The 12,890-nt window shown below is 31.2% G+C and overlaps 1 protein-coding gene across 2 annotated transcripts; it reads right to left on the bottom strand.

The window, feature by feature from the left end:
• Nucleotides 1-1,535: 1,535 nt before the first annotated feature.
• On the bottom strand, nt 1,536-6,786 carry LOC122301028 (peroxisome biogenesis protein 2-like). Of its 2 annotated transcripts, none has more exons than XM_043112084.1 (8): nt 6,473-6,786; nt 5,433-5,546; nt 5,143-5,296; nt 4,552-4,688; nt 4,323-4,423; nt 3,117-3,234; nt 2,263-2,423; nt 1,536-1,925 (listed from the first exon to the last, which is right to left on the bottom strand). In XM_043112084.1, the coding sequence occupies exons 1-8, from the start codon at nt 6,626-6,628 to the stop codon at nt 1,799-1,801; spliced, it is 1,068 nt and encodes a 355-aa protein (XP_042968018.1). In that variant the 5' UTR covers nt 6,629-6,786; the 3' UTR covers nt 1,536-1,798. The 2 variants fall into 2 exon arrangements, with proteins under 2 accessions (XP_042968018.1, XP_042968019.1); XM_043112085.1 differs by having other exon boundaries at nt 5,433-5,542; nt 6,473-6,613.
• Between the last annotated feature and the right edge of the window lie 6,104 nt (nt 6,787-12,890).

Here is a 12,890-nt window from a genome sequence, read left to right as displayed (position 1 = left end):
CAATTGCAAGTACTGCTTCGTCACGCGCGCGCAAGCCCACTAGCTAGCTAAGCTCTAAAAAGAATAATTTCCATTTAATTTCCTTCCTTTCGCATATAATATAGTGATTTGATCATCAACATGGTGCGATTAATTATATAATTAATATTAAAAACCCATTAATTTAATTAACTATATATATATATATACGTTCACTATCTATACAGATATTTGTTAGCGCATGCAAAAGCCGCTAGCTAGCTTGATCATCATGTCAACTCTGGCCTCCTCCATATTAATCTTCATGCATGGATGCATGCTTTTCACACTAACATATATCTTTAATTTACTGAGGGCATGCATTTCTACGTAAAAATTAGAGCAGGCAACAAATTATTCAGAATCGTGGGTTTTTTTCTTTTAATTGTAATAAAAATAAAATTTAATACCATTGGTTGACTGACCAACTATTTAAATAAATATAAAATTTAAGAAACCAACAGTCTTACGTGGACCGACAGCACCACAGCTTAAACGATATTCATAGTTCGCTGACTTTAATTTGGTTATGTGGATCAAAGGAAAATGGAAATTAAGCACAAGTTAAATGAGCAATCATGCATGATTGTGGTGTGTGTTGTTGTGTGCGTTAGTGGCATGCATGGCCACATTGTGACCACAATTTCTTTTTTCTGATCATCCTTTATATGTACGGAGAGGATCTGATGAAGGCAACTTTTTCAAAGGTTAAATTTAAAATACTACCCTTAACCTTTTTCGCTTTTTTATGCTTTCTTTTTCCAATCAAAACTAGATATTTAAATTTGATAAAAAAAAAAAAAAAAAGTGAAATATATAAAATTTGAACATTTTTTTAAAAAAAAAAACTTCGGATATATTAATCAATAATCAATATATGCATAGATCCAAGCTTTAATTCTTCTTACAAATAAAATTAAATACTTTAGACACAAAAAGAATATATAAAAATAAACTCACAAGTCGATGTGATTTAATGTAATACATCATATTATAAAATAGATCTAACAAATTTTATAAAATCATATCAATTTATTAATTTACTTTAATATTTTTTTTTATGTATGTAGCCATTCTCAATAAAGAAACATGCCCATAAGTAGTAGAGATGAATAATGATCATTAACTTTATCTATATGGTTTGTTTCTAAGTATAATGCTCGATCGGGTTCATGAAGAAACAAAATCACCGAAATAATAATCCTTTGGTATTCCTGATCAAAACCCGCGACTTCTTTTCGACCCCCCTTTGACCATTAAAATCAAGAGAAATACTTTTTGCAGTCGGCAGATGCAGTCGGCGTGCAGTCGACTGTAAAAAAAAAATTAATACGATACCTACATGAAAAAAAAAAATTATTTTTATAACTTTTTATAATTCATGTAGGTACCCTTGAATATAAAAAAAAAAAAAAAATTATAATTTTTTTTTATTCATTCTGTACAGCCGACTACACGCCGACTGCATCTGGCGACTGTATGTAACAAAGCCCTAAAATCAAATGCTTGGAACAAAATTAATCAGAGAAAGCAATAATGGGATATCTTGAATATATAGTTAACACATTGGAAAGATGACAAAGAATGAATCATCCCACTCAATAGTGGAATAATGCTTTTACATGGAATTATTAATTTCTTGGCTGCTAGCTATTTTAATAGCTTGGGAGGAAACAAAATTAATAAAAGTAGTGTTATTTCAAAGCAGCATTAATTTATACATTCCTCTATTGATATAATAATTATTTATTAATATATTTTCATTCTCCCTATGTAATAATCATTTTTTGGGGATTAAATTGTTCGCCCCGCCTTGCTGCTGCATAGCTGTGACGGGCTCACTGCACCTGGAACATCTGAATAAAGGAACTGCAGCGCACCGCGTCCTAAGGCAATAATAACAGTATCTGCAAGCAAGAAAAACGACACCACGTTTACATGGACTCATAGAATAAAATATACCACCAACACATTTACATGGACTCAGAGAATAAAATATACCTAACTGATCTAGTTGGCTAGCATTTACAGCCCCAACACTTGGGCTGAAATGCCAGAAGTAGGACAAAGTGAGCAGGAGTGTTATTTATGAGGTCTTTTTCCTCTTTTTTCTTTTTTCTTTTTTTTTTTTTTTTAAGGAGAGAAAGAGGGGAGGGGGTATTGGCTCATCCTTTATCTGCCCTGTTAGGCCATCAGTCAAAAGTAATTTCAAAGGTAACCCGTAGGGGGAAAGAGAAGAACTACCTGTGTCGACAAGGGACAGCAAGAAACGGAATGGTTGGACTAGCCAGACAAATGGGGCAAGTAGTGTCATCCTCTGTGGAACTTGAAGATTTATCCGCAGGGTGAAGAAATTTTCTTACGGATGATGAATTAAGAAGAGGAAGAAGCAGCAACAACATCTCCTGCCATCAGCCAAGATCCAAAAGAGTAAGTTTCAAAATAAATCATATTCCCAAAGAAGTATAGTTTAGCTTGGCACTTGTTGTGGATGGACAAGGTGAGAGTCACTCAAGCTAAATGTAAGACACAATTTCCAGTTTTGTTGATAACTCTAAGAAAGGCATGCATGTCTAACCTATGTAATAAGGATCGGCTCATAGATTCCAGAAGCTGGGATATTTTATTCGTATGTAGCAGAATTGGAAAAACAATCTGCATCCTCTACAACTCTATCCTTAAATACTTATTTAAAAAATAAATAAATAAAGTCTATCCTTAAGATTTTGGTAAAGAATGTCTTTGTAATCTATTTAGAATGCTTCTTCTACTTGTGAGGTTATCTGACCAACAATTGATTTCCTATAAACTTGAAAAATTTGCACGAAAAGTGATTCAGATGACAGATTTTTCTATACAGAAAGTACTGGCAAGGTGCAATTACTAATTTTTAAATTCACAATTTCGAGCAAGAAGCAGATAAAGGTTTGTTTGCCTAGGATGAACAACTTCTCAGACCAAGTGACAAGTAAGTGAATGAAGTAAATCCTACAACAGCCGCAAGGACTTGAACTTACTGTTTTGAATTCAGTGCTTTCTTTCGAACTAAAATTTCCAGAATTTAGCTGCTAAACTTAATAATGGGGGGCAAAAGTTACCGAGAATTCATTCCACACTAATTGGCGGTTCATGTACTCAAAGCTAACAGATCGGTTCATATTAGGACTCCCATAGACAAGCCTAGCTCTCAAAGCTCGTTCAATAAGATTCCTGTATCTGCATTAGAAAAGCAAAATTGTTTTTCAATAAGTGAACATCAGAGTGGTAAAATATCAAGATGTGAGAGGCCTGCAAGGTAATCCAGGGGGTGATTGGCTTATCATATATAACCCATTATTTTCTTTTTGTAACCAATTCATTGCAGCTTCACATCATATGTTTACTTTTTGGGTGATTAAATTCGATATCATATATAATATAATGTGGATTGTTTAGTTGTAGATTAGCAATATTTTTTAATTTTCAGCATAAATACATATTTTTCATATGGTCGAAACACACATCATGCCTTGCTTTTGCACTTTGTGCATAGGCTCTGAAAGACTATAGGGCGTGCAGCTTGACCCTTTTGATCGCATTGGTGTATCCATAACTGGACATGGTTATATCAGGGACATAAGAACTTACATACTAGATTAGTGACAAACCATTTGACCAATCAACAAGTATGTACTTCCTCATCACATTATTAGTAAAATGAAAGTCACAGGGACCCTTTCTTTGGGATAAGTGACACTCTTTGCATAGATAGACTTGTAGGAATAATATTTATTCTCTCTTTAGTTCCATGGATTATAGACAAGGGTCTATCATCCATCAATCAATGTTAATGCCTTGCCACTGCACAATACACTCTTCAGTTAATGATATTATCACAATTGTTTTGTCCAGACTCAAAATTCAAAATACCCTTTCAGGTTTACATCCACACTTTATGTATACTGGATTCAAGATAAAGAGCAGGCTATCAAAACGATCACAAAAAATTTGTTAGTTGACGTCTACATTCCATATTTAACATGACAAGTAACTAAACAGTCATTCTATCACTAACTAAAATTAAATGGCAAGCAAACTACACAATGTCTTTCCATAAGTAAAAATATATATATAGTCTTCAACAACTCATCTGTTCCACTCAATGATTTCATTTGCCCTGTACAGTTATTTTACTTCAAATAAATAATACAATTCCACAATTTTTTTTTTCTTTTATAAGTAAAAGAAAAAGTATTATTGATCTGAGTAATACAATTCCACAATTATCAACACTTTCTGTGTACTGGATTCAATTTAAGGCATACCTTCCGGTAAAAAGAAATATGAGTAGGTTGCCAAATGAGGCAGCTTTATATAATCCTTCTATACGTTGTATCACCATCCATGCACGCCGTGCGAATGTCCTCTGAGCAAAATGCAGAAACAAAATTAGTGCTGGTTCAATCCACCTCCATTCCAGACGTGCAACAGGTAAGATAGACGGCACTGTGGTGGGGGGCTAAGGGTGAGCAAATAGGACAACAGAAACTATACCTGCTCAGAATCACCCCATCTACGAAAAGCAGAGAATGACTGTAAGCGTGCCCATACGTATTGACCACCAACAGCGGCAACACAATACCAAATCTTTTGAGCCACGGTCAGTCCTGGTCCTTCCAAACCTGTTCTGACTGTGTGAAAGATTACATGCAAAAAGCATAAGTACAACATATTAAGTAAGATATGACAATACAATACAAGTGAATAAGGCTGAATAACAGGGTATTAATCAGATACGAGGGAACCAAGTAATTTTTTGTATAAAATTTTTTATAAGGTTTCTTTTGTATAATTTTGCAGATACTGATACTTTTCTATTACAGTATAAAACTTATGGTTGGTTTTCCGAAGAAAATATTTATTAAGCAGATGGATGAAAATGTTTGAAAGAAGACAATTCCTTTCTTGTCAAGCTCAATGACAAGAATAGTAACTAGCCTCATTTCAAGCCACAATTAGCCATAGAGCTCAGTGCCCTGACCCTGACCACCAGAATTGTCTCTTAATCTGTGTAACTAATCTAGCAGTATCAAAGTTCTAAACCAGAAACCATCGCATAAATAGGAGATTTGAAGACCATCTTACCTTTTCCTCTTGTTTCCATTGCGCGATCATCTCTGTACCTCAAATTCATAAGAGCAATACCAGGAGTAGGTTTATCTACCCAAATTGAAAATCGCCAAATAAGAAACTCAAGGAAAGCATCAAGCTCCGCTTCGTATTGAAATAACATTCCTGGCTAATTCCAATAAAATGAAGTAAACGTTTTAAAAAATCTCCAAGCAGTTTCATAGCTATACTACTAAATATCAATAGCAATGAGTATGCTATTGATTGATTGGTTTGATAGACCAAAATAGGTTTGTAAGATGTACCTTCATCAAAGAGAACACCTTAACCAGTTGCTCTTTCAACATGGCCGACATTTCAACGTCCAGTCTTGCTGCATCGACTTGATTTACTCTCGAGATTGAAATTGGGATTGCTGACTACAAAAAGAATTCCGGAATAAATTAACCAAAAAAGATATCTTGAGGAATGTAACACCATTAAATAACAAACTAAACAAATAAAAAACACATATGGTACTGTTAATGACTGGAAATTAAACAGTCAAGAAAACAAGCAAATAAGAGGATTTTTTTTTATAACCAAACAAAGTATAAGATACTAATAATACGTTATGAATTCACGTAAAAAATATTCAACGTACCAACGAATACAATTATTTATTAGATTTAGAAAACGGCTGGGTTTTTTTTTTCAAGAAATTAGTTTCTCAAACCTAAGGGGCAGAAATTTTGTGAAGCTCCACCTTTATTTTTTTTATCGGTGTGAAGCTCCAGTTATGCCAAATTGCCAATGACTCTTTTCCTGTGACGTATTTCTCCATACCAAAATTCATATTCCCAACGGCTCCATTTATCCAAACAAAAATATTATTACAAAAAATTTATAATTCTCCATCCGTTTCAGTAGGAAAGTAATTCAAATGGTTTTGCCCGCTATACGATGGTATCTTCAATTACCTTTACAGAAATTAATCCCGCAAAAACTGAACATTATAAAACTCATTTCGGGAAAATTTATTCTTAGAAAAAAAATGAAAATATTTTCCCCTTCGAAACAAACAGAGCAACTGCAGAAGATAAAACCTGAAAAGCGTTATACATATCCAATTAAAGTAGAGCCACGCATAGAAACCAACGGGGAAATGTTAAATGCTTTGAAATCAAAAACAAAAAAATATTAGTTACAAGTAGAGCTGAAGTAAACCCTAAATCGTAATCAATCGAAGTAGACGCTAGGGGTAGAAGGAAAAGAGAGAGGGGGAAAAGAGAGAGCATGGTGAAAACAAAATGAGCTACAAAATCGAAATGATAATCCGATGTAAGGGAAAACGAGGAAAAAGCACCTGGTGAGAGTGAGAGAGGGATTTCCAATGAGGAAGCAATTTCCGGTAAGTTTCAACCCAAGCGTCTTCTTGTGGTGGAAGAGTTGTGTTACTCATTGAAGCTGTCGAAGAAGAAGATGATGAAGACGATGGAGCGGCTAGGGTTTCTTTATCCATGGCCTTGAGAGAGAGAGAGAGAGAGAGAGGTGGGGATGCTCAACTCTGGTCTCTTCAGGCTTCACAACCAGAGAAGGCGGTTGGTTTTGGAAGGAGACGTACTGGAGCAACTAGCAATGTAGGGCAGCCTGCCGTGAACGATGAAGCAGTAACTTGTTTTACCGTCAAAAGGGTATTTTAGGCTCTTATCGGTTATAAAAACAAAATAATCTAAGGTATTTTCATCTAATTATTATAATTTTTTAAAATTTTTATATAAATTATAATAAATAATTTAATTTTTTCAAATTTTAATATAAATTAATATTAAAAAATTATATTATAATAATATTTTATTTATTATTATTTAAAATATCACATTTATCTCGAATTATGTAACCAAACAAAGGTTAAACTTTTGCTTTTATTAATGTCCAAAATTACTGTTTTAGTCCACTTTCCGTGTAAAAAGTAAACTCCAAACTGATATACTAAGCACTAGCAAAATCTCCTACGTTAATTGTTAGATGTATTACGTAGATTAAAGTAGTCATAGGTTTGTTATTTATCCTCTCTCTACGCACTATATATTTTATTTTTTTATATTATGTAAATGTTTTTAATTTTATTCTTTTTAAATTAATTAAATTATATACTATACATTTGATAAGAAAATAAATAAATAAATAAAATGTAGATTATGATATGAGAATGATGAATAAAATTTTAGAAGTACTAAATACCTTTTTAAAATGAAGTTATTTTTGAAAAAAAAGATGACATTTTCTAAAAATTAATTGTTTATAAAAACGATTGTATGTGTATTGACCGGAGGTAGTTGGGGTTGGGGGTTGGGTTGGGTTGGGTTTCGGTGCAAAATGGAAGCATGGTGATGAGAGTGAATTGGTGCCGTGAGGGACATGAGAAAGGGATATTGATCGTAAAGGTTTTGGATTTGGGCTTGGGCTTGGGCTTGGAGATGAAATCATGATTCCGCCCTTCTACTTCAATTCAATTTTCCCATGGAAAACGTTGAATCTTGGAGAGCATCCCATGCATCCTGATTTTTTTAAAAAATTAAAAAAAAAAAAAAAAAAAAAAAAACATGGTACTGCATATAAGTTTTATTAATTCGTAGTGGATCGAGGAATATCATATATTGTAACATTTTGAGTATACCATTGACTTTAATTACCACAATTTTCCCAATCCATAGATTCTTCGATTCCATGAGATTTATAATTACTTTGTATATATTCTCAATGCTAGCTCTACGATTAGTTTCCCAGCATATCTTGTACGCACTAAGGAATGTATATTTAACTTGTCCCATTTATTCCGAGCACTTGATCTGAGTTGATCGATCATCACATGCTTCTTGTACTTTTCTTTTTCTTTCTGGTTTCTATTTTTGTACAACATATTTCGTAAGCATGCAATTAATCACGATTCTCATACAAACACACACACACACACACACACACACACACATATATATTATCCTATATAGTATTGATCAGCAGTATCGAGCAATATTTGCAAGTTCCATCAACGTGGAAAGCCTTCTTCTTTGCAGTGATTGGTTCTTGAATTTGCTATTCATGAACGTACGTCGTCTTCTGCAGGCCTGGAATCATTTCTCCTTTTGACACTAGTCTTTGCAACAAAAGATTCGAAAACTATTTGTACGTGCACGCTTAGATCACCATGCATTTTCAGAATTAGTAATTGATCGATGCATGGAAGTACTGGAGCTAGATTAATTGGTTTTCCTTTTTCAGAAAAAGAACCAAAACTGCCTTCATTTAGGAGGATCACTTCTCAAAAGTTACGAAGCCTTTAGACATCCACAGATTTCCCTATATGAAGACAGTACGTCCCATTGATCATGAAAGGGGAGAGAGAAATACTTAACTCTCAAAATATTCCATAAAGGTAAACTCACGTATAACTTGACGTAAATTGTAAAAATACTTTTATTATATATTAAATCTAACACATCATATAAAACAATATTAGTTTATAACTTTATTTTTATATAATATCCTTTTAGCTATAGCACTTCTCAACTAAGAATAGATGACTATTATGTTAATAATAATAAGATATTTTTTATAAATACCTTACAATTAATATTCCTACATATATATAAATCAAAATCAAGTTGAGGATAGAATTTAATTTGATGTAGTACTCCGATCGACCCATGCATTGACGTGACTATTTGTGCTTAATTTACACCTTTTGATATCCTAGCTTCTCAATTTGTTGCAACATTATTAGGTTTCCATCATTATCAACGAAGCATTAATGAATTATGAGCATGAGACATTGCATTCACACTGTGACTCGCGTGATGTGTTGTGCATGCATGGAATATTTTTCTTCGTGTAATGTTGAATCCTTTGCACATGGTGGACCGACCGCATTAGATGATCATGACCAAATTAATTATATATAGTCTTATCTTTCAACAAAAAATGATACTTCATTGGTCCTCCAGTCTCCAAAAATTGGTTGTGTTTGGTTGGTAAGCATATCTCAATCCATTTCAAACCAATTATTGATAGTACCTATTACATTTTTAAATTTTTATAAAAAAGCTAAACTCATCTCAACATATTTCATACATTCAAACATAAATATTAACATATATACATTCAAACACTATAATTATTTACATATCAACTCATATCATTTAAGATCACCTCAACATTCAAACATAAATGTCAACACTGTAGCATATAATGTATTGTGGTATCTCGACGTGGACCAGCTTACATTCTTATTACAGTACTTTAGATATAGCATTATCCCAATCGTTAAACTAATTTTTAAATTGAAGAAATATTTTCATGGATAATACCATATGATCATCGCAATATATAGTGTAGTCCCGAGCTTTCTAGATCAAAGGAAAAAAAAAAAAAAACTTTTCTTTCTTGAATTCTGGATCAAATAAATAATATTGCAGGTAGAATAATGAATTGTGAAACTCGATCCCCGACATGACCAAAGTTGCAATCCAGCAAGAAATATTCCATTTGAATTCTTGGGATCCTATCAATATTCTAAATTGACACATACGGATATAAGCAACAATCCCATTGAAGTAGCTAGTACTGCTTGAAAATTGCCCACTCAGAAGCTAACATTCGATTCTCTTAAAAAATAAAAAACGGCGCCGTATATTTGGACACTCCATAAACGAGATATATGCAGCATGTCATGTGTACGTTGAAACACAAGGGAATTTTACGGTCCACAAATTAATCTGTGGACTGTAGATCAGTATATATATATATTCTTTTAAAAAAATATTATAGTTACAATATAAAAAGATTATATTATATTATAAAACATATATGACGAATCATATAAATTATTATAATGATTTAAAATATATATATAAATTATTATAATCCATTTATAGCTCTCTTCTATTTTTTAAAGCTGATCTATATATTCCATCGATGATCACGAAGCAAATCAATGTCATTGTAAATTTGTACGTAGGGATGTTGGCAAAACGGATCGGCTCTTTGGGAGCGATATTATCGAGGAGCAAGTCGTGTCCGCGGTTTGCAACTTGTGGGTACCCACGTAAGGAATTATATAGGCATGTGATAAAGATGATCAGCATACTTATGTGATAAAAAATGAACAATCGAGAGACCAGATATTTTGTGTAATAACGAGACGACGGCACCAGGCCCCCCACCCGCAAGATTTAGGCCGGTTTGGTTAGTTATCTCTCCTGAAGCTGTACGAATGAAGCATTTTATTATTTAAATTTTATCTCTAGGCTATGTTTGGGTGTTGAAGTAAGTATCTTCAACACTTATCATTACTATTCATTACTTTATTATTACTTTTTACCTATTTTTTTTACTATTTATAACTTTTCTCAACACTTCTCAACACCCAAACCCACCTTTAGATCTTTAAAATATATCCTAATATAAATATAGTAAAAAGTGAAATAAATAATATAAAAATACAAAAAAATCTTAAATAAACAGTACAAACTGATAAAAAATAATAAATAAGCAGTATAAAATTGTAAACTTGTAGTTGTTATCTAAACAGTCGGATCCATTACTTTTTTAAAGAATTTTGTTATGCATAAGTAAATTTGTATACCAATTTACATATTAATATTGTTGTTTTCATATTCAAAATTTAAATTTATACCATTTCTATTAAAATATAACTTTCTGATCAATCACGTTTAATGAGTATGAGTATTAGTACGTAGAATCGCTTACAGTTAAATTTTTCCTTTTTCAAATCTTAAAATTAAAAACTATCTCATTTTATCTCACTATCCAAACATACACTTTTTTACAAATCATATCATCTTATTTTAACTTAAAAATTTTATTATTATTTAAAATATTTTATCTTATTTCATTTGGATTATATAACCAAATCAAGAGTACGGAAAAAAGAATTTTTGGCCAAGATGAATTTCTATCCTTGCGTTGGATTGGGCCCCACTCAAATAGTGAGCATCACATGAAAACATATATTTTTTTTCCCAGAGTGGTTTTGGCCAGTTATCCTTCGTTTCAATTTGTTGGCAGATAAAAAAAAAAAAAAATTGATTTCTAAAGAAATTTTATAGAGAAAAAATATGCAAATTTCATTTCTTAAATTTCTCAACACACTTAAAACGTGAAAAGATATACATCTGAGTTTAATAATGGGTACCTAACATTATTTTAGGTTTATGTAGAATTACTTTATTTTAAATAGCTATTCAGATAAGACAAATATCCAAACAATAGTTTTGGACAGAGGGACCATATTTTTCAGATTCCGACTCATTAAGATACTTGTCGGTCTTATTCATATGCAATAATGTAATAATGCAACGTATAAGTTTCATATAATTTTTTTATAAAAATATAGATTTTATTAATAAAAATTAATTTCTTTATACTTTTTTTAGATACATTATATTTACCCATTTAAAATTTATACAAATTTTATATGTATATACATATATATATATATATATATGCACACGCATCTCTAACAAATGACATGGGCCGTGGGGAGCAATTGTGGGCCATCGCGGCCCATCATTCTCCATCACCTCGTTAATTAAGCCATTTAAGTTTTTTACTATTAATAACCTCTCTCCAGCAAATGAATGAGTGAACTTGTTGATTGAATTCTAAATTTATTGATATTATGAGAATTACTACTTTTTAAAAAAAAAATTAAACTTATAAAAATATATAAGTTTAATTATTTATTTTTTTATTTTTAACAAACTCGAGTTTCATAGATATAAATTTATAATTTCTACAACGAAATCAATGGATGCTCCTCTATAGGTTGGTATGGACTATGGAGATTAAAAGAAGTCTTTCTTTTAATAGAATTATTACATCACATAAGCATGCTTTTCAAGGAATTATTTTCTTTTTGACACGCTTATATCGTGCCAATAAATTGCCACGTTGATGTTTATCAGGATATTCTATTTTCTCAAAAAGTTGGACTATTAGGCCCGTTTAGATTCAAAAATCGTTCATTTATATTATTATTATAATTTTTTTAAATTATGACATAAAATTTAATAAATAATTTAATTTTTTAAAATTTTTAAATAATAATATTAAAAAATAAAATTTTATTTAATTTTTATCTTTCATTTAAAACAATTTCACATTATCTCTTAATACAAATTAGGACGGATTAAATAGTGTCATAAACAGTAATTCAAATATGATTAGTCCGTGCTTTTATCAGTTGGTTTTCGTATCATTTCTCTTTCTCAATTAATGATTGTGACCTTACTTTATTCTTTGTGGATCCGAAGAATTCCGTACGTGGAGATCTTACGCGGTGTGCAAACTTTAAAAATAGTAGCAAAAACGTTTTCTTTTAAAAAAAAGGTTGATTAATTCTAGAATGATTTGATTCCAACAAAAAGCTTACTACATCTTTGGAAAATTTTAATTTTTCAAAAATTCTTTTCTTTTTGTTTTAATTTAATTGTGTATAGTTTAATTATACAGATAAAATAAAATTAGATAAAAATTAAAAGTTAAATAAAATATTATTAAAATATAATTTTTTTAATATTAATTTTATTTTAATATTTAAAAAAATTAAATTATTTATTATATTTTATATAAAAGTTTAAAAGACTTATAATAATTATATATTATCTCATCTCATCTACCAAACCAAACCATGCCAAATAGTAAGGTTTATTTTCACCTTCATGAATCGATATCTATATGCCTTTCATTATTATATCTTTTGG

This window comes from Carya illinoinensis, chromosome 2 (genome assembly GCF_018687715.1).
Source record: "Carya illinoinensis cultivar Pawnee chromosome 2, C.illinoinensisPawnee_v1, whole genome shotgun sequence".
NCBI classification, from domain to species: Eukaryota; Viridiplantae; Streptophyta; class Magnoliopsida; order Fagales; family Juglandaceae; genus Carya; species Carya illinoinensis.
Note: the sequence above shows the minus strand (reverse complement) of the source record. Positions and strands in the feature narration are given on the sequence as shown.

Bases quoted from the DNA above. Each gene is read 5' to 3' on its own strand.
- LOC122301028 (XM_043112084.1), bottom strand. From the start codon at position 6,628: ATGGATAAAGAAACCCTAGCCGCTCCATCGTCTTCATCATCTTCTTCT. The intron at 4,424-4,551 runs GTATAGTTTCTG...CATTTTGCTCAG, and splicing joins GATGGGGTGATTCTGAGCAG to AGGACATTCGCACGGCGTGC. The intron at 1,926-2,262 runs GTAGTTCTTCTC...TCTTGCTTGCAG, and splicing joins GCTGTCCCTTGTCGACACAG to ATACTGTTATTATTGCCTTA.